The sequence below is a fragment of the Medicago sativa genome, chromosome 5, assembly GCF_051527215.1.
Source record: "Medicago sativa cultivar Bolivia chromosome 5, Bolivia_mono, whole genome shotgun sequence".
In the NCBI taxonomy this organism is placed as follows: Eukaryota; Viridiplantae; Streptophyta; class Magnoliopsida; order Fabales; family Fabaceae; genus Medicago; species Medicago sativa.
Window position 1 is genome coordinate 2,812,052 of NC_140753.1, and position 26,092 is coordinate 2,838,143.

General features: G+C 31.7%; 2 protein-coding genes and 1 pseudogene across 3 annotated transcripts; all 3 read left to right on the forward strand.

Moving 5' to 3' along the window:
* Positions 1–3,415: 3,415 nt before the first annotated feature.
* LOC146919138 (FBD-associated F-box protein At4g10400-like) lies at positions 3,416–4,991 on the forward strand. Its single transcript, XM_085712390.1, has 3 exons — positions 3,416–4,152; positions 4,252–4,422; positions 4,521–4,991. The coding sequence occupies exons 1-3, from the start codon at positions 3,451–3,453 to the stop codon at positions 4,824–4,826; spliced, it is 1,179 nt and encodes a 392-aa protein (XP_085568516.1). The 5' UTR covers positions 3,416–3,450; the 3' UTR covers positions 4,827–4,991.
* Positions 4,992–9,013: 4,022 nt separating this feature from the next.
* Positions 9,014–10,684, forward strand: LOC146919139 (putative FBD-associated F-box protein At1g32375; annotated as a pseudogene). Its single transcript, XR_015011357.1, has 3 exons — positions 9,014–9,784; positions 9,893–10,050; positions 10,139–10,684. The product of XR_015011357.1 is annotated as a putative FBD-associated F-box protein At1g32375 (transcript).
* Positions 10,685–20,884: 10,200 nt separating this feature from the next.
* Positions 20,885–26,056, forward strand: LOC146919140 (hexokinase-3-like). Its single transcript, XM_085712391.1, has 9 exons — positions 20,885–21,448; positions 22,659–22,809; positions 22,913–23,086; positions 23,247–23,321; positions 23,815–23,970; positions 24,053–24,151; positions 24,230–24,357; positions 25,221–25,302; positions 25,394–26,056. The coding sequence occupies exons 1-9, from the start codon at positions 21,177–21,179 to the stop codon at positions 25,742–25,744; spliced, it is 1,488 nt and encodes a 495-aa protein (XP_085568517.1). The 5' UTR covers positions 20,885–21,176; the 3' UTR covers positions 25,745–26,056.
* Positions 26,057–26,092: the final 36 nt, after the last annotated feature.

The window sequence follows — 26,092 nt, forward strand, 5'->3', positions numbered from 1 at the left end:
ACTTTACAAAGCAATACGCGGTTAATGCTTTTAATTGCTGCAATTAATAGGAATTACTACCGTTTGATTTACAAGGGCAATTTACATTAAAAACTTTCTATAAATCAATGCGCGGTGCAAGCGAGAATGTCCATGAATTAACGTTGTGAGTATTTACAAAGCAATACGCGGTTAAGGCTATTAATTGCTGCAATTAATAGGAATTAATATCAATTGATTTACAATTGTCATTTACATTAAAAACTTGATTAAATTACACTCACCTCCCCTTAAAGATGCTTGAATTACACTCCCCTCCCCTCTTATGTTAAAATACACACTCCCCTCCCATCTTATTCAAAACATATTAGAAATTTTTTCACTCCCCTCCCCTGAGAGAAGCTTGAATTACATTCCCCTCCCCTTTTATGTTAAAATCTACACTTTACTCCCTCAATATTTTTTTTTTATTTCTAATAATCTAGCAAAAAAAATAATAATCTAACACAATTGGAAAAAAATAGTACTGCGATTCTATTTTAATATAATAAAAATTTGAATACATATTTTTTCGCTATTTTTTATTCATAATTTCATTAACATGTAGTTTTAAACTATGTTATAAAATATGAACAACCCAAAATAAAATTAAAATATGTGAAAAATTACTAAACACAATAAAATATGGTTATTTAAAAGTTAATTTTATACCATAAATTATAAAATCAATAGCAAAATATTTAAATTTAATTATCATTGACATTTAAATTATAAAGAAATGAATTAATTTTTCTTAAATGGTGATTCAAAATTAATGTATATCATAAAAATATTTATTTATATTAAAATAGATTAAAGTGTAGTGCACGTTTAATTATTAAGGGAGGGGGTTGTAATTCAAGCATCTTATAAGGGATGAGAGTATAAATTTTACTTTTCAAGGGAGGTGAGTGTATCTTTTAACATAAGGGGGGAGGGGAGTGTAATTCAATCATCTTTGAGGGGAGGGGAGTGTAATTTACTCTAAAAATTTTCTATAAAGAGTTGTCTTCTCCCTATATCTTTGTGCAGATTTTCGATTCAAAGGGTGCGATATTCGGCGATGTACGCGTAAGTGAGTTTCTGTTTATATATTGAGGTCATATTTATACATCTAGCCATTATAAACTAACCTATTGGCGCTATATAATATATATTTTAATTTTTTTGCTGTTTTGCTTTTTTTCAATTCCAGTAATTTATACGATTGAGTTTCAAACCTTTTTGTTATGTATGCTACCATTTCATTTTGTTATGTATGATATAAAACTTCTATCGCCAATGTATGGTTACATTATTTTTATTGTTCCGATCAACTTTTACGTGGTTGGACCCGTGCGGTAGCACGGGTCATTGGTCTAGTTCTATTGTTATAATATCACCACTTAGGTTATGTACCATCTCAATTATGAAATCCTTTACTTTTGATTAGTCATTTCTTTATGTTTTGCCTCCCTTTTTATCTGTTGCTTCCTATAATAACTAAAGAAACAACATTGGTTGCATGATAAAAACAGCTGTTAATTAGTATTACTTTCATTTTTTAAAGGGTAATAATGTTATTTTCATTTTAAAGACAACAAACTTAGCGTTTTAATTGAACACTAGTTTAGAATACTGGGTTACACTTATCGTTAACTATAGTTGCCATCTAGCATTGGTGTTTCTTTTGTTATGTTTGCTTCTGTTTTGTTTCTTTTTGTTATGTTTGATTTTAACTTTCTAAACTCTAAAACAAACTTAATATTCTTCAAAAGATCATGTCTTCTCCCACCTCCGACCCATTGTGAATTTTCGGCATCAACCTTAATTTCTTCTTATATATATATATATATATATATATATATATATATATATATATATATATATATATATATATATATTTTATTTCTTGTTTCTTCTCGGCATGAGAGTGGTGGCTGGAAAACGGTAGATCGTTGAATGATGAAACAAACTAAAATTGTTGCATAGGTCAACTTGCTCCTTGAATCCATGATTTCAATGCTATTAACAACATAATATCACAATGGAAATAAATGAGTGGATTGAACCCACGGATGAATTGATAAAAAGAAATGGTCGAACACAAGTTGGGAAATTTTTTTTATAAATGATGTAGTGTGATTCATGAAATAATGTGGGTTACAATTGTTCTGTTAATAAGGCGATTAGGGGGATCGTGCAAACATCGTTGAGGTATATGTTGGAGGGTGTGGTTTGAATGAGATTGCTCAACATTTATGTTTTGAATGTTCGAAGTTTGGGAGGGTTTGGATGGAGATGTTGGGTTGGTTGTGCATCAATACCGTGTTAGCAGTTGGAGTGTTAGCTCGTGCTCAATACTTTTGTGGGTTGAGTTTCGATGTGAAGAATTCTAAGTTATATAATTAGTTGGCGTGGATATGGTTCATATGAAAGTTGAGAAATATTGTTATTTTTTCCAATATTGTGTACAATATTTCTCACATTGTTGAAAATATTAAATGGTTGTCTTGCTCTTGGTTAAGAGCTAGGAATTAACTACTAAAATTGAACCTCACAAGAACAAGACTTCTCTAAAAAAAAAAGAACAAGACTTCTTTTTTTTTTTTGACAAAAAAAAAAGAACAAGACTTCTTGAGCCCTAAAGTTTTTTCTTTTTTGGATTTGGACACCGTCCCATCAACTTAAATTTTTTAATTAAAAAGCGACAAAATTACAAGTAACATTGATCGATAGAGAAAAAATTGATAATAATGAAGGAAATTAAGGATTACCTTTGATGAAATAATTAATATGAATTTGATAAAAAAAATTAATTAAATTTAACAAAAATTTGTACAAAAAAGAAGAGTTTGAAGTAAACGATGATCTATCAATCAATATATTATCTTATCAATAAAACATCAATATATAAAAATAAAAAAAAAAATTAGAGCAATGATCCAATTGGATTCCTCACAATTTTTTCGTAACAAGAATTTAATTCCTGGCAAAAAATAATACTTAAATTAGTCTATAATATCTTTATTTGGAGAACAAATTAATCCCAACTAATTATAGAGAAACTAAGTTATTCTTGATGTGAAAATGTCAATGATTGTCAAAAAAAAAATGTGAAAATGTCAATGATTCATTTGAGTATTATGTTTTGTCTGGGGATTAAATTTGACAGTCGTAAAATTATAGAACTAAATTGGGTCATTACTCTTTTTTAAAAGAATGTCTAAATTGAAAAAGGAGAGTCTAAGTTAAAAGGGGTCAATGTATGTCCTCGTGAGCTTAGCTCGTAGGGACAACGCATAAAAAATGTGTAAGGTCCGGGGTTCAGACCCGGCCACCACAAAAAAAAAAGGTCAATGTACAACAGCGCTTACTAGGTTTTTAGTTTTCGTATGAGGAGAGCGCTAGCTAGGGTTGTTGGTTCGTTCTTCACAGAAGAAAAAGACGAAGATGGCATCTGACGAGAAGAAGAAGAAGACGACGATCGATTCGCTCCCTGACTGCGTTCTGTGTCACATTCTGTCATTCCTCCCGACGAGAGATGCGGCTGCTACTGGCTTTTTGTCAAAGAGGTGGAAACCACTTTGGCTCTCACTCCATTCTCTTGAATTCGATGACAAAGACTATCCTGACTTCCGCAAGTTTCGCAATTTCATCAATTCAGTTCTCTTCGCAAGAAACTCCATCCAATCGTTACGCCTCATTTGTGGCTTTATTAATTCCTTTGATCTTGATGATTTCAACTTATTTCTTTATGCAGCCTCGCTGAAAGGAATTCAGGAACTCGACGTCAGTTTGTACTCTTCTTACTCCACCCATTTGCCAAATTGCTTATACAGTTGCAGGACGCTTGTCACCCTCAAGCTACGCAATGCTACTTTGAATTGCTCTTCATGCGGTGTTGATTTTCCATTACTCAAATCTCTATACTTGGACGATGTCATCTTTCAGAGTAGCGCTTATTTCTTCAAGTTTTTTTGCGGATGTCCCAATCTAGAAGATGTATATGCAAGAGCCCTAACAATTTCTGACATTCCACCGTCGGTGGAAAACGGGGCTGAACTCCTACCCAAGTTGGTCAGAGCAGATATTTCTTATAACTCTATCCCTTTTCCAATGCTTTGTAATGCACAGTTTTTGTGCGCACGAATGGTATCAAATGCTTCTCTAATATTAATAACGTGTTTTTATTTCTTTATTAAAAATTGTCATTACTTTCTAGTAACAATTATTTGTTTTTCATGTCAATAGAACTTTTTGGATCGTGCATACAATCCCACGTTTAACAATCTAACCCACATGAACCTTACCTTCGAATTCAAACACCTTACATTTGAATTCAAACGCTGCAATGTCATGTGGAGCTGGTTAGCAGAATTGCTGCACAATGTTCCCAAGCTTCAAAATCTTACCATTCACAAGGTTTGCTTTTGTTTATCTTATAATATAAACCCTACCCACACTTATGCATAACTTAATTTATTTTGGCACAAAAATAAATTTGCGTATTGGATACACAGGATCACATATGTGTAAATGAAGGCCATTGGTGTGATCCACAAATTGTTCCAGAATGTCTTTCGTCACAGCTTAGAACATTCACATTCAAACATTACAAAGGCTCGAAAAGTGAGTTTCAGTTTGCTAAATATATTATGCAGACTTCAAAAGTACTACAAAATATGACAATTCACACAACTTTAGACATTGATCTAAAGCAATCAATGTTGGAAACTTTCTATTTTTGTCTAAGGGGCTCTGCCACATGTAATCTTCACTTTGACGTAAAGCCGGCCCAAAGCCTTCGTAGTCCCAAAGCTTTGTGAGGCCTTTTATGAAAAGAAATTTAGTCATGGTTGTGATCACAAATGCAGTTGGGATTGTTGATTATAACTGTCATCATTTTGACACATGCTGCGGTTGTCGGAGGATAAAATAATTTTGATAGGTGTTCAAACATTAATGGGTATGTTGATAGTTTTATGGATCCAGATTCTTTGTTGGTTTTTATTATGCAAATGTCCAATAGTAATATTTGTTCGTTCTAAGGGCATTGTTGACTCTACTGGATTTTATTTTATTTATGTAGCCTTTTCATTTTAGCTCCTCCCATCTTTTTTGTCATTTTCATATTAATGATTGCTTCTGACTGAGTTTATATCAATGTCTATACATAATTGCTTCTAAATGCATCACTGTTGCTGACCTTACTCTATGCTAGTTTAATTTGAAATTTGGTATAGGGATTGTAATTTACTGGGCATTGAAGATTTGTGATGCTATGCTTCCTTCTGTGGTAATCACATTGTGGTCTTTTTGTTGTCATGTTCAAAATCCTGCAGCATTATGCTGTGCTTTTTGTTGCTTTTACTGGGTGTTGGTCTCTATTTTATGTTTAATTATGATAAGAATTGGAGAAACATATAATAAATTGTAAAATCATTTTGTATGCAAATACCTTTTAATTAATTAATCTCTACTCACTAGTTTGTGTTTACTACTCTGGCCCTTTTTATAAGTAACAAATGAGTCAATAAAAGTTGATGTAACTGGTTCATATGTAGACTAAATACATCAATTTTATTGTTCTATGTGTCTCTTGTAAAAATGACTGGAGGAGGTATTGTCTGCATTCTTCATTCCTTGTCTGCGCTTTGAGGTCTTGGTCATGTTGTGGCAATTGAGAAAGTAAGAATCATTCAACACATCTTTGGTCCAATGCATGCAATGCAACTAAGTTGGATTTTGAATTCTAATTTGCTGCATTGCGGATATGTTAATGACTTGGTGTAAGGTTTAAGGCTTCACCATGTTGTTTGCATTCTGTTTCAAATATCTCAATTGTTGGTGCAAATTAACTGCAATGTTAACTTGTCTGTCTTCTACTCAAATTGGTAAATTCCTCAGAGCCAAATTTTTACACAGAATGGTTATATGCCAATATTGATAAATTTACAACATCATTAACAGCAAAAAGAATAAGCTGAATTGATAGAGGATGAGGATAATTTGTTTTGTAGGCATAATTTTGTTGGAAAGGTTTGATATTCGATTTTTAAGTGGATTGGAACAGGAGTGATTTTACTCGGGAATGTGGTTTCTTTACTAGACTATTTCTCATCATCCTCTTTGAATTAAAAAAACCCGGGAAGGATTAATTCTAAGTTGGCACACAAAAATTTGGAAGATTTGGGAAGCTAGGAATGGGATAATTTTCTCATCATCATCACATGTCAAAGAGATTGTTGACGGGATTAAAACAAACTCTTGGAGCTGGTTTTTCCATGAGAAATGATATTTGTAAACAATTTCAATTTTATCTTTTACATAATGTTTTTACTTTCTCTCTATTACTTTAATTTTTGTGTCAATACCTCATTTTCTTTGTAAAGTATGGTTGTCCCATAATTTGTCATTGAAATGGTTGTACAAATAACATATATCTTTTTGTATTATGAGTGGTTCTCGAACCATCTTTGTTTTACCTTAAGTTTTTTAGTTTTGTTTAGCAGGTCGAGTACCCGTTGTACTTTTTCTGGATTGTGGGTTAAATACTCTTTGTACTTCTCTTTTTTTGATAAAATTTTGTTGTAAAAAAAAAAAAAAAAGAGTATGATTGATCATCAACGTTGGCTCAAGCGTAATCACACAAATGAGTTGGTCTCCACCATCTATCTTTATCCAAAATCTTTGTTTTTTTAGAGGATCTTTACCCAAAACCCTAAGCATTGAAATTATCGACTATCTTGCTTATATGTTGCTCGACACTCACTTTTCAATTCCATGTGGGACTTCTAACCCACCTTACACTTGCCACAATAATAGAAGGTTTAGTGACTTGATGAGTTATGAATTAGTTTTCTCATGAGAAAACTAATTTCTTTCTAATAAGAATGATTAAATATTTTAAATTCTACAATTAAATATTAAATAATAGGCTTAATTGATCCTTTAGTCCCTTAACTTAATTCTTTTTTTCGAATTGATCCTCTAACTATTAAACGTTTCAATTTGGTCCTTTATCTTTGTTTTCATCATCAATTTGGTCCTATTTTATTAATTTTAAACCTCTCAAAAATAAGACCGTTGGATAAAGGAGGTCCATCAGATCTAATGGTGTATCACCAACACCTAATTATATTACTTTCTTCATCTTCTTCCCAATACTAGAGATCCTAATCTTATGGATCTGTTAATGCTCTGCTGCTTGGGGGTGATGAAGTGATTTCACGGCCAGAACAATTCTTTCATTAGCAACAACATAAATCAGCAACAATCATGAATCATCATTTAAATTCATAAAAATTAATTAAATCCATTAATCAGTAACAAACAACAATTTATTCGGCAGCAACAACATGAATCACCAGAAACAAACCCATAATCCACCACAAATAATTCACCCCTCTTTCTATTTGTATCGATCCCAACTTACAGTGGTGTACATACTCAAACAAAATAAACTATGAAAAACAATTAACATTAAAAAAACAAGAATTATGAAAAGATTTGTCTATGGAAAAAAATTCACAGGCTAGTAAAACTGTTTTCGTCCCTGCAACTGCAAAGATACTAGTTTGTGCTTTTAAACGTTGTAAATTATGTTTTGGGTTGCAGAACACAAGGAAAACTTGTGCGGTAATTTTTTTTCCCGTGTTGTGATTGTTCACGTTCGAATTAATACTTAAATTACATAGTCCAAATTTTAAATAGTAAAGATAAAAACGGAGGTTTGATTCGGAGGTGGATGGAGGAGGAAGAAGAAGGATGATTGGACAGAGTGATTTACCGTTTTTTTTTCCTGGGCTGTGGTGGTGATATGAAGTTCAAAGGAAGGATAAGAAATAGAAGATGGAAGATGAAAGAGACATAAATTAGGTGTTAGTGATACACCATTAAATCTGATGGACCTCCTTTATCCAACGGTCTTCTTTTTGAGAGGTAAAAAATTAATAAAATAAGACCAAATTGATGACGAAAACAAAGATAAAGGACCAAATTGAAACGATTAATAGTTAGGGGACCAATTCTAAAAAAAAAATTAAGTTAAGGGACCAAATGATCAATTAAGCCTAAATAATAAAATTACTTTGATCTCAATGCAACTACTCATACCACCGCATCTTTATTTTGTTGATAAATGTTAGTAGTTTTTGTTAGATTATTTTTTTTTCTTTCTTTTTGTTCCCATGAACTTAGTTCAGTTGGTAGAGACATTGCATAATATATGCAGGAACAGGTGTTTTTTTGTTAACTTAAAAGGTGAATTCTAGTCTAGTTAACCCAAAAAAAAAAAATACTCTCCTTCGTTTGTGTTTTTTTTGGTTACAAGGCGAAAAACAAAACAGAAAAAAAAAAAAAAAAAAACAAAAGGAAAAAGGCTAGCACCTCATAAAGAGGACTCCTAATTCATCTGTCCTAAGCAGAGGCAGCAGGTCCTCCGGAGGAGAAGAGTGGAAAGTCAATTCAACATCATTCGATGCTCCAAGTTTAGCCATAAAGTCCGCACACTGATTTCCCTCTCCTTCGTTTGTGTTTGAACTAAGAAATCTCACTTCTTATCCCTTAATTCATACCAATTAAGTTTTCTAACCACAAACACCATGGGCTATTAAGAAAGGAAAGATGATGCCATAGAAAACCTCCATTGCAACATGATCCAAAGCCCTCACAACTTCTATGTTCATTGCTTCCATGATCTATTTATTTATTTTGTTAATGTTTCTACGGAGAATTGGAACATGACCTGGGTGGACCGTAATTATTTTAGAGTGCAACAATTAGCTAAATCTGATTTCTCTCCCATATCAAAGGAAAGATCACATTGAGTATCTCTTTTTTTTTTTTTTTTTGTCTCTTCCAAAGATTACGGAATTAATCCTAGCACACTATTAACCCTATAAAACTAGGGTTCATACTTATTATACCTACCACAAGAACAAGAAGAAGACGATGATGTACTTAGGTGAGAAGTCTCGTTGTGAAATAGGGACAACATATCACCGTGACATTAAATCTGGGCCACACAACACACATTGCCATTTGCATCTGGGCCACACAACACATCCATGAGTACATTTGTGTGGCCCAGATTTAATGTCACGGTGACATTATATCACCCAAGTATTTTCCCCATTGAATCACTATCTGATGACTTTCTGCGTCACATTCTGTCATTCCTTCTGACGAGGGATGCTGTTGCTACTAGCCTTTTGTCAAAGAGGTGGAGACCACTCTGGCTCTCCCTCCGTTCCTTCGACCTCGATGACAAATACTTTCCTGACTTCCGCAAGTTTTCCAATTTCGTCACCTCATCACCACAATCCATTCAATCCTTACGCCTCACTTGTGGCTCCCATTTTACCCTTGGGTTCGAGGACATCGAAGAAGATTCTTTCGACCTCTTTCTTTATGGACTGTCGTTCAAAGGAATTCAGGAACTCGATCTCCGCTTGGTCACTTTGATGGAATTGCCTTTTGGATTCTACACTTGCAATAATCTTGTCACACTTAAGCTACACAACACAATGTTACTTTCATGGATTGCTTTCCCTATATCAATTTTCCATTACTCAAATCCCTCACCAACATCTTTGACTTTTTTCGCGGATGTCCCAATGTCGAAGATGTAGAAGTAACATCGCTATCAATAGTTAATAGTCACATTCCTGAGCCACCAGAAGAGGGGGCTGAAGCCTTACCAAAGTTGGTCAGAGCAAAAATTTCACAATTCTATAGGCTGTTACCTTTGCTTTGTAATGCACAATTTTTGTATGCAACAATGGTATCAAATGCTTCTCTAATATCTATAATAACTTGCTTTTTATTTATTTAAAATGTTCATCCTCGTTACTATCTAACAATTATTTGTTTTTGTTTTTGTTATAACTAGTTCTATCTGCGTTGTGACTATGTCTACAATCTCACATTTCACAATCTAATCCACATGGACTTTACATTTGAGTTGATTTCTTGCGATGTCATGTGGAGTACTGGTTCGCGCAACTTCTCCGTAATTGTCCCAAGCTTCAAAGCCTTACTATTCAAATGGTTTGTTTGCTTTTGGTCATCTTGTATTTTAAACCATAATCTCACCTATTTCGTTTTTGACCAAAATAAAATTGTGTATTGCACACAGAATTACGCATCTCTAAAACAATCTGGCGGCGATGTGCATTGGAAGGATCCTCAAATTATTCCTCAATGTCTTTCATCACAACTTAGAATGTTCAAGTTCAAATCATACAATGGCTTTGATTGTGAAGTTCAATTTGCTAAATATATCATGCAGAATTCAAGAGTACTACAAAAGATGACAATTCACACTACATTAGACATTGATCTAAAGCATCCAATGTTGGAAACTTTGTCTCTGTGTCCAATGGGCTCTGAGACATGTAATCTTCACTTTGACTTAGAGTCGACCCCAACATCTTCTTAGGCCGAAAGTTGTGTGAGGCCTTTTTATGATTTTTTATTATGGCTGCGATCACAAATGCAGTTATGGTATGATCATTAATTTATTGTAATCACTTTGACACAGACCACGGTTGTTGCATGATAAATTAAATTTGATAGCTGCTAGAGCATTATGCACTATTTTGATAGTTTTGGTGGATCTAGACTCTGTTTGGCTTTTATTTTTATGCAAATATCCAATAACAATATTTGATAGTTTTATGGACAGTGACTCTTATGAATTTTATATTTATGTAGCCTTTTCATTTCAGCACCTTAGCTTTTTTGCTGTTTTCTTTTCTTATTGGTGATTGCTTCTGACTCGTGTTTATATCGATGTCTATCATTGCATGGAAGTTATGTTATATTGTTTAGCTTAGGTTTGAAAATTAGAGGGAGTGGAATTACTTCTGAATGCATCATTCTTGCTGAGCTTACTTTCTGCTAGTTTTATTTGAAATTTGGTATAGGGATTGTAATCCACTGGCCATTGAGGATTTGTGGCATTGTGCTTGCTTGTGTGGTAGTCGCATTGTGGTTTTTTTCCTGTCATATTACTTGGGATCGAGACCCGCTAATTTGTTGTTAAGTGTCCCTTTCAAAATCATGCAGCATTATGCTTTTTCGATCCAATCATTGGTTTCGTTCGTATTTCATTTACAATGAGGTACAGTAGGTGTTTTTGTTATTGTGAGAACTTCACATAATGTTACTTGAAGAAGAGCCATTAATATTGTAATGAGTTCACCAACTCACTGTTTTGAACAACAAAAACTGGATATTGACAACCATTTATGTGATGGAATTCTCTGTTCTTACTTCTTGTGATAACTAAATGGATTCACCAAGCTTCCTTTGTGCTTGAGTAACACAAATTGATTAGGCTAATATGTGATTGACTAATTTCCTGTTCAAGTGAAAAAATGTAAAATAAAATTCTGACCTAAGTTTCTTTCAGCAGATGTGCTTTATAAAATTATAATATTACTGTGTTTTGAAATTGAGGTGGAAGCTAGGTAGGAAATAAAATTACTCTTTATGAGTTGTTTTTGCCACCATTGGTGTGGAATAAGTTTTCTTTTCTCTATCTGCCAATATATGTTACTCCAGAAGAGTTCTGCTGGGATTTACAAGCATTATGATTATAAGCAAGAGTACACTAATGATCAATAATGTTGTCAAAATCAAGATTTTTCTTCGAAAAGAATATAGCAAGATCACAAAACCTAAAATCGATAAATAAGACTTTTTTTGGTTTTTTGCTGATCTTTCGTACTGTGAATTTATGGAGGCGTCTTTGTCCTATTTTTGGGTTGTTTCCTTGAACTTGGAATTTCCTCACTTGAGAGAAGTGTAGTTAGTATCTGCTTACTTGTATTTGGTAGTACTAGTTATACCTTTTCTTCTACATGATGAGCACCATATTGGCTTGCCAAGAAGATAATAATTCTATCAGCTTCTCACTTTTAGGCTGAAATCATGGGTGAAAGGGATCAACGGGTCAGACTTTGCTATGAAACTTAATGTCAATTTTTCATAATTTGATTGCAGTAAAGAAAAAGAAAATAAAAACTTAAGTGTTTTAAGCAATACCATTTTGTTATTAGAAGAGTATTATTATAGATTGCTAATGTCTTGAAATTTTACTAAAAATCAATCTCAGCTTATGATATCTACTTAATCTGAGTACATCACTGATGGAAACTTCAATTATGCATAATGTCACAGACTGCACATGGAAGGAAGGTCGCGTCCTCTTCTGGCTAGAGTTTCATTAGTAGGTAACTTATCGTGTAAGCTTCTCCGAGGAATAAAAGGTTTGTCAAGGGGAATAGCTATATGCCAAATATGCTTTGCCCAACTGGTATTTTGGTCTAAATAATCACCATGAAAATCATAAGCATCATTGAAAGAGAGATGACCATCATGAGAGTGGTTCCACTACATTGTGTCCTCTCTATCTAAAATAGGGATAGTCACCATGTCAATCATAGATTGAAGAATGGATAAGCATGCATAATACGACATGGAAAGATACATCTTGATATTGAGAGAGCTCCTAACAAAGTTTGATATTGAGAGAGCTCCTAACAAAGTTTCAAATTTGTTGCTTCATTAATTTGTGACAAACATTTGATGCCCAAACCATTTTCCTTTGTAAGGGAGCACACTTTATGTCAAGCAACAGTTACTAAACTTTCTCTTGTTGATACCACCACTCCAGATGAAGTTTCTCATTCACGTTTTCCAAATCATTGATAAGCTTAACTGGTCAAGAGTATATGGTGATGAAATGGAGAAGCATGCTTTGGACTACACTTCTAACTAATTCAACTCTTCTAGTGATGGATAAGAGAGAAGCCTTCCAAGCAAACAACTTTGATTTAACTCTATCAACAATTGGTTTAAAGTGTATAGTTTTGAGATTGCCTTTGAAAATTGGAACCCCTAAGTATGTGAATAGAAGAGTACCAATATTAAAACATAATATGTTAGCAATTTGAGATAACCTAGGATGGCTTGTGCCTTGTTAATTAGTCTAAACTATTTTTACCTCTGATGGAAATTAACCTTGTTAGTAGGATATAATTTATTTGTGTATATTTAGAAGTATTTCGGTGCGTACGTATCCGTGAAAATATACACCCAAATGCTTTTTTTTTTGTAGTGGCCGAGGTTTGAACCCCGGATCTTGCATATTTTATTCATTGTCCCAACCAACTGAGCTAAGCTCACGAGGACACACCCAAATGCTTTGCTCCATCTCATTCATAAGAGGGATATTTGATTTTTTTTTTTTTTACCAATTAGTAATTACCTATGTGTGCAGACGCACACTACATCTGCATTGAGTTTTGGATTTAGGATATAAATGAATGTGGATAACTTCATCATCCTTGCTAATAGGTGTTTTTTAATTTTATTTAATAATATATTGTTTTTAATTAGGGTATATATACAAACACACACTATACATTTTTTTAAGGAGCACACACAATACATATATTACTTCATCCGTATTTTATTATTTCACCTTGCCACTTTCAAACATATTAAAAAATGTAATTATTTTATATGTAAAAGAGAAATTATGCGTGGTTTTACAAAATTATTCTTCGTTAAAAACATAAGAAAGAAAAATTAAAAGAAATGTAAAAAAAAATAGAGTAATAAATAAGGGTGTGATAGAAAAGAAACATCAATGTTTCATTATTATTGTAAAGTGGTTTATAACATTTCATATTTTTTAAAAATGCGACATAAAATACGGATGAAGTAGAAAAATAATATGTCAAACGTTTGTTTTTAATTGCAAATATTACTAATTAGTTTTTTGTGACGAAGAATGTGTTAGTAATCAGTTGCTAAATTCATATTTAATCATTCATTTGAATTTGAACTCAAAAGCTCCAAATTTTTACACTTACCCACCATAAACGTCATCATATGTTCTTTTTAGGGGATAATTGTCACCTTATGTTTTGTTTTATGGTGTATACTCTATCCGTCTCAAATTATGTGTGATCTTTTATATTTTTCTTTTTCTCAAATTAAATGTTACATTTATAATACCAATACAACATTTATTTTTCTTTTTCGTTAATGTAAATTTATTTATTGCACTTCAATCATCTAACTACTCTATTATATTTAATTAAGAAATATATTTTAGTAAATGAAGTACATTTTATCATTGAAATCGATATTACAAATTATTTTCTTAATAACTAAATTCAAAAGATACATCTAATTAAAAACATAGAGAATAATGTATGTGAACATAAGAGAGGTGACAACGCACATATTAAACACATATTTTTCAACACATTATATTTGATTGGTTAAAAATCATATAGATCCAATCAAATCATGTGAATTACATATAAATTTGATGAAATTCATATGAATTTTAACCGATCAAAGATAATGAATTGGAAAATGTATATGTGGAAGATACTTGTTGCATTATTATATATACTATCAATATTATGTGGAAAATGTATATTAAAATTGGTGTAGTTAACATTACTCATGTAATCGAATGATAGAAAAACAGTGATGATTAAAAAACGAAGAGAAGGGGAATGAAATTGGTGGGGTAAGAAAGGGAAAGGTGATGGTGTGAGTTAATTTTATTTTTTTTTTCTTTTTAGGAGGCAGGTGTCAGTTAAGCTTTAGTTGTGCATCTGTGAGTACAGCTGGACTTAGCTGAAGCCAGCTGGCATTGTACGGACACGAATACGCAGCTACCGTCGCCGTTTCAGCACGTTCCTTTTCTCTCTCTCTCTTTCAAAAAAGAAAGAAAATGCAGCGTGTCTTAAATATTAAATAGGCTTAAATATGGTATTGGTCCCTGCAAAATAGGCCAGTTTTGGTTTTAGTCCTTGCAAATTTTTTTTATAGTTTTTGGTCCCTGCAAAATAGGCCAGTTTTGGTTTTAGTCCCTGCAAAAATTTTTTATAGTTTTTGATCCCTGCAAAAATAGGTCAGTTTTGGTTTTAGTCCCTGCAAATTTTTTATATAGTTTTTGGTCCCTGCAAAAATTCTCGAAAAATGAAAAATTAATAAAATCTGGAAAAATGAAAAATTAATTAAAAAATATTAAAAAACTTCTAGAAAATTGAAAAATTAATAAAAAAATAAAAAAATCTGGAAAATTAATAAAAAAATTGAAAAATTCTGGAAAATTGAAAAATTAATAAAAATTAAAAAATTCCGGAAAAAAGAAAAATTAATAAAAAATTGAAAAAAATATTAAAAAATTCAGGAAAATTGAAAAATTAATAAAAATGAAAAAAAAAATACTGAAAAAAATTAAAAATTCTGGAAAAATTAATAAAAATAAAAAACGATTAAAAAATAAAATAATCTAATAAAATGAAAAATAATGCTAAATTCTGAAAAAATTCTAAATAAAATTTTAATGAAAAATAAAAATTCTGAAAAAATTCTGGAAAATATCTAAAAAATTTCGAAAAAAATTAAAAAGATTAATCATTTTTAAAAAAATGAAATTTTTGAAATTTTCATTAGTATTTTTCGAAATTTTGATTAGTATATATTCCAAATTCCCTTATTCTCGATTTATAAATACACAAAAGTTCCCGGTTTATAAATACACAAAAATTCCTAGAAAAAATACTAATGAAAATTTCGAAATTTCGAAAAATACACAAAAAACCTAAGCTCGGTTTATAAATACACATATTTTTTCCCTTATTCTCGGTTTATAAATACACAAAATTCCCGGAATTTTTTTTGGAAATAAATACACTGAAAAACTTAAGCTCGACATATATACTAATGAAATTTTCCATAATTTTTATTAAAATTTTGAAAATTTTAATTAAAATTTCGAAAATTTCATTTTTCCAGAATTTTAATTTTTTTCAGAAAATTTTGAAATTTTATTTTTTCAGAATTTTTTAATCTTTTTATTTTTTTCAGAATTTATCATTATTTTTCATTTTATTAGATTATTTTATTTTTTTAATCATTTTTTATTTTTATTAATTTTTCCAGAATTTTAAATTTTTTTCCTTATTTTTTTTAATTTTTATTAATTTTTCAATTTTCCAGAATTTTTTAATATTTTTTTCAATTTTTTTATTAATTTTTCAATTTTCCAGATTTTTTAATTTTTTTATTAATTTTTCATTTTTCCAGAATTTTTTAATATTTTTTTTCAATTTTTTTATTAATTTTTCATTTTTGCAGAATTTTTTAATATATTTTTTAAAATATTTTATTAATTTTTCAATTTTCCAGAATTTTTTAATATTTTTTTCAATTTTTTTATTAATTTTTCATTTTTCCAGAATTTTTAAATTTTTTTATTAATTTTTCATTTTTCCAGAATTTTTTTTCAATTTTTTTATTAATTTTTCATTTTTCCAGAATTTTTTAATATTTTTGCAGGGGTCAGGGACTATTTCCAAAAACAAAAATTTTGCAGGGACTAAAACCAAAACTGGCCTATTTTGCAGGGACCAAAAACTATAAAAAATTTTTGCAGGGACTAAAACCAAAACTGACCTATTTTGCAGGGACCAGTACCATATTTAAGCCTATTAAATATTCATTCATATGCTATAGTTTTCTGAGAGATATTCATTCATATTATTATATAGTTTTTTAATAAATTTTTGATAGAATGGGAGTTGAAACCAGTACACGAGTGACAGAGTGGGGACCAGTATGCTGAGACAGGGAGCCATGCCATTACCTACGAATCGTTACGAGATTACGGTCTTGCCCTTTTATTTTGTTTTGTTATTTTGAACGTTCAATGAATGAAAGGCTCTTTTCTTGGTCTACGTGCGTGGGATTTGCTATGGCAATGTGCTAATTACAGGTTTTGTGTTTCACAACAAAATATAAGTTGTCCCTTCAAAAAAAATATATATAAGTTGAGACTAATATCAATAGTGTCATTTAGGTTTGTATATGTTTACATAAAAGTAAATTGATTGTAATTATTCTATCAATATCTTTCTTGGATGGAATCTCCTCTGTATCTGACTTGAATTTCTCCATCACCAAAATTTTTTTTGGTCAATTTCAACATTTTTGTACCATGATAGAAACATCACATTTTGTATATGGTTGTTAGTAGTTAATCTATCTCTTCATGTAACACATGATTATCATTCATGTAACACATGAAGATATAGTCATTATCCACATCTTCATGTAATGCATGAACATATATTGATGTAACATGTAAAGATGTAGTTGTTACTTGTTAATTGTTGTTCATCTATATTTTCATAAATTTTTTAATTGTATCTTAATGATTCTTATTTTAAATCTAAATCTAAAATCTTTTAAATATATCGTATTATTCTCATCAAGAAGTTGCTGATGTAAATGTTGTTGTTTTTGGATTTTGAAAAAATTATGTTATACTCCCTCCGTTTCAAAATACATGTCCAAGTCAACCACTTCACATATGCCAATGCATAATTTTGACCGTTAATATCTTTAATTATCTAAAGTAAAAAATTATAAAAATTTAATATATTGAAAATATTTGTCGAGACAAATCTAACAACATCTTACATGCTAATATTTGTATTTATACATTAGTAAAAAAGTATGGTCAAAGTAAGTCAAGTGAATAGTGCACATTGCAAAAATTGGACATGTATTTTGAAACGGAGGAAGTATTATTGGGTTGAGTCATAGACTAGGCTGATTTTTTCAATGACGGAGACCATTTTTTTATTACTAAAATAATTCTATTTGGTCAAGCTAGAAGCACAGGCTGGGTTAGACATGGTCGACGTCACTCGTGTGCTATTAAATTTTGTGTGTATCCTCTTCCGTTCACAAAACTATGTAACCCCAAGAGCACGCCCTTGAGGTTCCACTTCTATTATAACACACTACTAGTTGGTGCTAACTTTTCAAGTAGGACTTTGAGATTTTTAGTTCTCATTGCAATGACTCTAATTCAAAACTTGGTATTTAATCTTCTATCCTTCCAATTTTCTAAGTTCCAACAAGTGGATACATAAATACAGTCACGAATATAATGATAGGAGAAGCACATAGGAAAAACAATCTACCACATTCTTCTTTCAGAAAAAACAATCTACCACATTCAATTTATCATTGAAACTGCAAAATTTGGGAGTCGATTTATATAAGTACTTCCTACATCTCACCCAAACTTTATTGGTTTTGTTTCACTGCTATATGTTACGTCAATAACAAAGGTTTAATGAGATTTTCATTTATCTCTTGGATGATCAAATTCATCTTATTTTCCTGATTTTGTTGCATTATCTAGTTTTTTTACTGCTATATTTGGCTTTTGATTTTTTTGTCTTTCTTTTGAATACGTTGAATCATTTTTGTTTGGATATTTTACACATTCTTGTCCTTTAGGTTTTCCAGTGGATTTTATTTTTCTATGTCCTTAAACATTTGCTCATTTTGATAAAAAGAAATACAACTTACCAACCTTGGATTGAAATTGAAAAAAATAGTAATAACCATCTACTACAAGCCCTAATTAACCTTTACTAAAAAAAAATTTAATTAACCTCCTCTCTGGTTTCAAAAGTTGGTATTGATGACAAAGTAACAGCCACACACCTGTGCAATGTGTAAATATTAGAAGGGTGGGTAGAAGAAAACAAATAATATAAATCGATGCCAGCTATATGTGTTTGAACTTTGTTGTAAACGATGCAAACTTTTCTGGCATTCATTATTTTTTTTAATACTATAAATAAATTAAATTAGTATATCCCCAACATTTTGAGGTGCATATCATCAATTAGAGCACAATACAAAACCAGAGAAGCAATATAGCATCTCATGTGCCTTATACCTTGCCCATGCTGCTGCAGTAACTACCTTTTCACAATTAATCCTAGTACGCACTATACATAATTAGTACTTCAAATGAAACATCTTGTGAAAGCATTTGACCCCACTCCAAAGAGATCAATACACGTAGGACAAACCATATACATGACTACGTACAAATGTTATGTTACACAATGCATTGCACACCATCCCAAATTGAAAGCGTGCATGAAATGAGCTGTTGTAGGACAAAAGTAGGACAAAAGAAGTCGACTTTCAAATTATATTTTTAAGGTAAATAAATAAATAATTGAAATAATTAATGTAATATATCGCTGAAGAAAAAATTGGTTGAGAGAGGAGAACTCATCTTATATGTTCCAGGCGTTCTTTGATGAAAATTAATTATCGATCAACAACGACGAAAACTTCGTATTGATAAATATGTTAAGAAAAAGAAGACAAAGAACGAATCTTTGAAAACATTTCTAGAAAAATAATCCCTTGCACCTAGCAATATATGGAACTTTTTATTAAAAGGAAAGCTTAGTATTAGTATAGTATATATTATTTTATCACTGAAGGATTACAAATTAAAGTGAGTATTCAAATAAGTTTTTTTTTTAAAGAAAAGGAGTACTCAAATAAGTTTTAGAACTAAATATAATTATATTAAACAATATGATCCATCAACATCCTTATTTGTTTTGTAAATAAATATATATTTTTTAAATCCAAATTTAAAATTACAATATTTAGATGGCAACTATTATGAGTTGAGTCCAATAAATACATTTAAAAGTGAAAATGTAAGTGTTTGATTGGGGAGGACATAATATCTAATTAAAAATCAATATAATACCAAGAGAGATTAAATATAACATAAGAGCCTAAACTCTCACAATGTGGCGAATCAATATTAAAATTTTGACCGAGAGAGGTATCCATATTGAAAACCTGAAATAACTCGGATAAAATCATCTCTAGTTGAAGGAACCTATGAGAAACAAAAATATCAATATAAAATAGATGCTCAAATTATTTTAACATAAATTATATTATCTTCTTATTATTATTCTTATAATTAATGAATATTGGATTTTTCTTTAAAAAAAACGAATGTTGGATTTTATTCCATAAAAATGCTGAATTTTTTATAATGTCATTTTTGACAAATAATAAATATATATACCAAATTTTATATTATCTTCTTCTTATTAATTAATGAACGTTGATTTTTTTATTCCATAAAAGTGCTCGTTTTTTAATTGTAATCTTTTGACAAAGAATTTTAATTTGTATATACCAAAATTTATATTATTTTCTTAATATTTATCATGAATGTTGAATTTTATTCCATAAAAAATGCTGAATTTTAAACTATTTTTTTAACAATTTTTTACAAAGAATTATTAATTATATATAGACCAATAAAATTTCAGTCAATATATACCAATTATTTTAGTAAAAAATAATAATATTAAATTGATATTAATTTGGGAATGCTCATAAATTCAAGTTTGAGAACATGCACCAAATCCAATCCTGATATTGTATAAGTGCTATATAAATTTCAATGTATCAAGTTGGTTTCATAATCATAAAAAAATACAAAAATGTGAAGGAAAAAAAAAAAGAACGTTGATTATAAAAAGACGATATAATGAGCACAAGAAATTTTGGCTTTCTCTTTAATTGCTTTATAACTGTTGTTGTTCTCATTGTCACCTTATCAAAGTCGCATCATTCTTATTCGTAATACTATACAGTAGTCGTAAATATTCACAGAATTGGCATCACTTTTAAAAATATTCATTCAAACCGTGATACGGACATCAATAAAATAGGAAATAAATAAAAAAAGATTATTTATTTTTGCATGTGATATTAATATTTGTCAAAGAAGAAATATAAGAACGTAGAAAGAGAGAGAATGAACCAAAAAAAAGAGCACAAGTCAAAGTTGTCATTAACCTCAAAATCTGTCATAAACGGTAAAAAGATCGCGGAGAGATACTATGACAAATCTGTAATATCATAACCTGTCTAAGGACAAATCCGTCTTTACACTTTTATTATAAAAAGTTACCATACCGGTTCATCTTCCAACATTTCCTTTATTTTCTAAACCGGAGCCGCCCCTTCTTTCTTTCTCTCTCTGCATTACTTTCTCTCTCTTACTTTCGCCGGAAAATTAAATCTCCGGCGAGTTTTCCGTTTCCCGTTTCACCGGAGTTTGTTAAATCGAATCATTTTTGCTCAATCTTAATTATTCTTAAGCTATTTTTCGTTTAAGTTTGTTGCGTGCATGATAAAACGGCGACGTTTTCTTTCGGTGAGAAATCTTCGGAGAGTGGGAAAACGGCGTCGTACGGATGTAGTTTGATCGATCGGTGAAGATGGGAAGAGTGGTAGTGGGAGTGACGGCGACGGTGGCGGTGGCGGCGTGTGCGGTGGCGGCAGTTATTGTCGCTAGAAGAGTGAAGAGTAGAAGAAAGTGGAAGAAAGTAGCGAATGTGTTGAAAGAGTTTGAAGAAGGTTGTGATACGAGTGTTGGAAGGTTAAGGCAAGTGGTTGATGCTATGGCGGTGGAGATGCACGCCGGTTTAGCTTCTGAAGGTGGTTCTAAGCTCAAAATGCTTCTTACCTATGTTGATAATCTTCCTAACGGGTAATCACTTTTTTTCTTTCTTAAAGTTCATTTTTTTTGTGTTCTTAATCTTAACTGTGCTATTGAATAAGTTGATTTTTTTTACTATTAAGCTGTTGCTTTCAAAATGCTGACATTTTTTGTTTTTTGATTTATTATGTTTGGTTCAACAGTGTCATTTCAACGGTTTTTTTCCTTCCCAGTTTTGTCTATGTTTTTGTTTTTCACGCCGTTTAAATTTCTAATTTTTATGTACAGCTGTTTCTGTTGTCTATTTCATGCTTTCTGGAGTACCATGTTAGGTGTTTTTCATTGCTGTTTGCATTTGATTTGATTTTTGAATAATGTGAAAGACATTTTTATGAAATTTTATTTAAATTTTGTTTATGGAAAATGTACTTTGGATTTGGACATTTAATAAATGGCTGTTGTCTAATTTACTTTGTGAAAGTGAAGCATGATTTGTGTCAATGATTAAACTAATTTGCAAGCTGTAAGAATGGTTGATAGATTGTGTTTGGATTGGTTTTGGGAGAGGCCATGTGTCACTATGTCAGTTCAGTTGAGTCTATGCCAGCTATTTACTGGTTGGCATTTAACACGCTAAGGCACACGCACATAGATGTGCCTGTTGGCCGGTTTGCTTTGCGAAAAGTGATGCGCTCGGATACGTGTCGTGTCCGGCAACACGACATGACACCGACACATATGATTACATTGAATCATGTCATTTTCTCAAATTTTATCGGTATGGGCGTGTTCGTGTTGTGTCCGCGTCTGAGTCCATGCTTCATAGGTGATTCATGATTTGTGTCGGTAATCAAGCTAATTTTTGAAAGCTGTAAGAATGATTGATAGATTGTGTGTTTGGATTGGTGTTGGGAAAAAAGACAATGTGTCACTGTGTTAGTTGAGTCTATGACAGCTATTTATTGGGATGGGATTTAACGCGCTACGGCACATGCCAACAGACGCGCCATGCATTGTTGGTTCTAGCTGTACATTTTTGTTTATATCAAATTTGAGCGTTACTAGATCTGCCAATCAAGAAGGTTCACCCGGTGGATTTGTATATGCTACTATGAGCACACATTGCAGAAACCGCACTCCTTATCTTTAGCAAGATTTGGTGATGCTTACACGTGTTGTCAACAACACTCATAAGCATAACATCTTTTATTATGATTACCGAGTCCTTTTGTTAAATTGGTTTGTTTGTCTTTTTTATCAGTACTGAGAAAGGACCATATTATGCGCTGCATCTTGGGGGAACAAATTTTAGGGTAACGCGGGTTCATTTAAGTGGTCAACCATCTCCCGTCCTTGAGCATGAAGTAGAGCGACAACCTATTCCCCCACATCTAATGACTAGCACAAGCAAGGTGACATGATCAAAACCCTAAAACTTTGGTTTTCTTTGCTATTCATTTGTTATGATAATGTCCTTTTCATGTAATAACGTTAAATTGAATTTTATGCTCGCAGGATCTCTTTGATTTTATCGCATCATCGTTAAAAGAATTCATTGCTAAAGATGGTTCCAATACTTCACAGGACAGAAGGGAACTTGGCTTTACATTCTCCTTCCCTATGAAACAAATGTCTGTTTCCTCGGGCATTTTAATCAAGTGGACAAAAGGGTTTTCCATTGTAGATATGGTTAGTCACTTTGATTTCTTAATTGATCTTTAAAATTGGCTATTTTTGTTTTCTTCTCCATAAATAGTTACCAAACAAGCATGTATGTCCTATTCAAGTTGCACTTGGTTTTTCAGTATAGAGATGAAAATATTAACAACCCAAAGCTATTTGTTGTCAGGTTGGAAGAGATGTTGCAGCATGTTTGCAGGAAGCATTTGCACAAAATGGCCTAGATGTGCATGTAGCTGCCTTGGTAAGGAATTCCTTTCCTTAGCCTAATTGTATGATTTGTTTTTCTTTTTTTATCCAATATTTCCCTCTGAAAGCAATGCTTGCCTTATACTTACACAACCGGGATTAAGGTATAATACATAATGTAATTTATGAGCTCGCTTCCGCCTTCAACAGATTGTTTTTTTCTAGGGCATATTTATGTTTTTGATCTAAATGTAAGGAATTTATAAGTGTGTTGAATGAATCAGTTTTTCGCTGCAAATCCTTCTTTTATACAAAAACTTTTAATTCTATAATAGTGAAATGGTGAATAAATGATAATAGTTGTAAATGGTGCTTGTATACAATAATGTCGATAAATTATGTCATGATTTTTATTTCTATAGTTGTGTAGTTATTATTTTTAGATATCTTAATTTGGTGTGAAGGAAAATGGGTGTTGTCATGTAAAATAAATCCTATTTGTTTCATTATATTACTTAAAAATATGTTTTTGATTTCATTTTAAGCAGGTTAATGATACTGTTGGAACATTAGCTGTTGGGCATTATCATGATCCAGACACTGTTGCTGCAATAGTCATTGGTACTGGTACTAATGCCTGCTACTTGGAGCGAATTGATGCTATTATCAAGTGTCAGGGTCTTCTTACAACATCAGGACGCATGGTATTGTTCTCTCTTTTTTCAGTTCTTATTTTTCATTTTTGGGTTCTAGTTATGACTTATGAATTTATTTTCCGTCTTTTAGGTTGTCAATATGGAATGGGGGAACTTTTGGTCGTCTCATTTACCAAGAACACAGTATGACATTGAATTAGATGCTGAAAGCCCTAATCCAAATGATCAGGTTAGGTTCTGCTCCTAATGACTTTTGTTGCTTGATTTGTCATTTGTTATGACTAAAACTTTGGTGATTTGGGTGCAGGGTTTTGAGAAAATGATATCAGGAATGTATCTCGGTGACATCGTGAGGAGAGTCATTCTCAGGATGTCACTAGAGTCGGATATGTTTGGACCTATTTCTTCGAAGCTTTCAACGCCGTTCGTACTGAGGTTTGTACCGATTCTCAGTCATACACTATGTATGACCAATGTCTTTAGGAAAACATACTTGATACTATGGCCAGATGTGTTCTGTTATTCAATAAAAAGGCAATCTGGCAGGACAAAGCATCTCTTATGTGTCTAGGGAAAGGTCAAACCTATTGTTGTTCTATTGTAGGCAGTTTTATCTTGGTTATACAAAGCATTGGAAAAGGCAAATTCTACACTTACAATTTTTTTAAAATATTACATTATTTTTCAACGTTGATGTGTATATATATTTATCTGGTGATTTGGTCTCAGCCTACCTTAATTTTTTTAGACATTGAATATTTCTGTTCTACCATACGCCCTTCATTAACTAAGTTAATAGTTCTGTTTCAAGTTCAATTTCATTGACGTCCAATTGTAGTGCATGAAACATAGTGGATCGATTTTTTTTTTTTGCTTTCTTTCATATCCTCTTGTGGTAATAAGACGACTTCGTGTTTAACTATATTTTTCTTTTAGCACACAAGGGGCAATGATTCATTGCTTAGTAAAATTGACTTTGCTATAAACTTGGACTTACATATGACAACTGCCTTTGGCTTTTCTTGTTTTGATTTTATTACATGCTTTTTGAAATGTTGGACTCGAACATTTGTTTGCTGGCTATGCCTGTATTCTATTCTATGTACACTTGATTGAACTTGCAAACATCATGCACAGTTTGTTTTTTCCTGGAGTATTTGAGGTGACATGTGCTCCGTGAAAATGATGCATAGGCTGATAAGATATATTTCCTTGGATAACTACAATGTTCCATACTCAATTGTTCTGGTTTTCCAAATCTCTGGTTTGAATTTGATCTGAAACTCTTGTCATTTCAGGACTCCTTTGATGGCTGCCATGCATGAGGATGATTCACCTGACTTGATAGAAGTAGCAAGAATCCTCAACGACACCTTTGAGGTAAATAAGTCAGACACCATATTTTTTGTCCCTAAATGGGTGTCCTTCCTGTAAATCTAAAAACCATATATCTTGTATTTGGCTGTCTTAGATTCCAGATCTTCCATTGAAGGCAAGAAAAATTGTTGTGAAGGTGTGTGATGTGGTGACTCGAAGGGCTGCTCGATTAGCAGCTGCTGGTATTGTTGGCATCTTGAAGAAGATTGGTCGTGACGGGAGTGGTGGCATCACAGGTGGACGGAGTAGGAGTGATATAAAAATGAAAAGAACAGTTGTGGCAATTGAAGGAGGATTATACTCGAGCTATACATTGTTTAGAGAGTACTTGCATGAAGCTTTAAACGAAATATTGGGGGAAGATATTGCTAAGCATGTAATTCTTAATGTCACCGAAGATGGATCAGGCATTGGGGCTGCATTGCTAGCTGCATCATATTCTTAAAAATGTGGATAGGGTACACACCTGCTATTTATATATATCAACATTGATTGATATATATAGACACATACACACATATAGCCCTGTAAATCAGAATTCGTTCTTTATATTTAATATCTCTGTATAGAGGTTTCATCTATTCTTTGATCAGGTTATGTTCATTAATATTGTTATCGTTATTATTCTTTACTGAATGTTTATATTATGACATTGATCTCTTATAAGTTGTAAGAGATCCTTTGGGTTGTAAATGCAATAGTATTAGGAGTAATGACTTGAAATTCTTATTATTATAGTCTTGCTTTCTTTGAAAAATTTGTTGTAATCTGGGAGGTTTTCTTATTAACTCTG

Excerpts from the sequence above, each read along its gene's own strand:
- LOC146919138 (XM_085712390.1), top strand. The coding sequence starts at position 3,451 with ATGGCATCTGACGAGAAGAAGAAGAAGACGACGATCGATTCGCTCCCT. Across the intron at positions 4,153-4,251 it reads AGTTTTTGTGCGCACGAATG|AACTTTTTGGATCGTGCATA; the intron begins GTATCAAATGCT and ends TCATGTCAATAG. Across the intron at positions 4,423-4,520 it reads AAAATCTTACCATTCACAAG|GATCACATATGTGTAAATGA; the intron begins GTTTGCTTTTGT and ends TTGGATACACAG.
- LOC146919140 (XM_085712391.1), top strand. The coding sequence starts at position 21,177 with ATGGGAAGAGTGGTAGTGGGAGTGACGGCGACGGTGGCGGTGGCGGCG. Across the intron at positions 21,449-22,658 it reads GTTGATAATCTTCCTAACGG|TACTGAGAAAGGACCATATT; the intron begins GTAATCACTTTT and ends CTTTTTTATCAG. Across the intron at positions 24,358-25,220 it reads TCAACGCCGTTCGTACTGAG|GACTCCTTTGATGGCTGCCA; the intron begins GTTTGTACCGAT and ends TTGTCATTTCAG.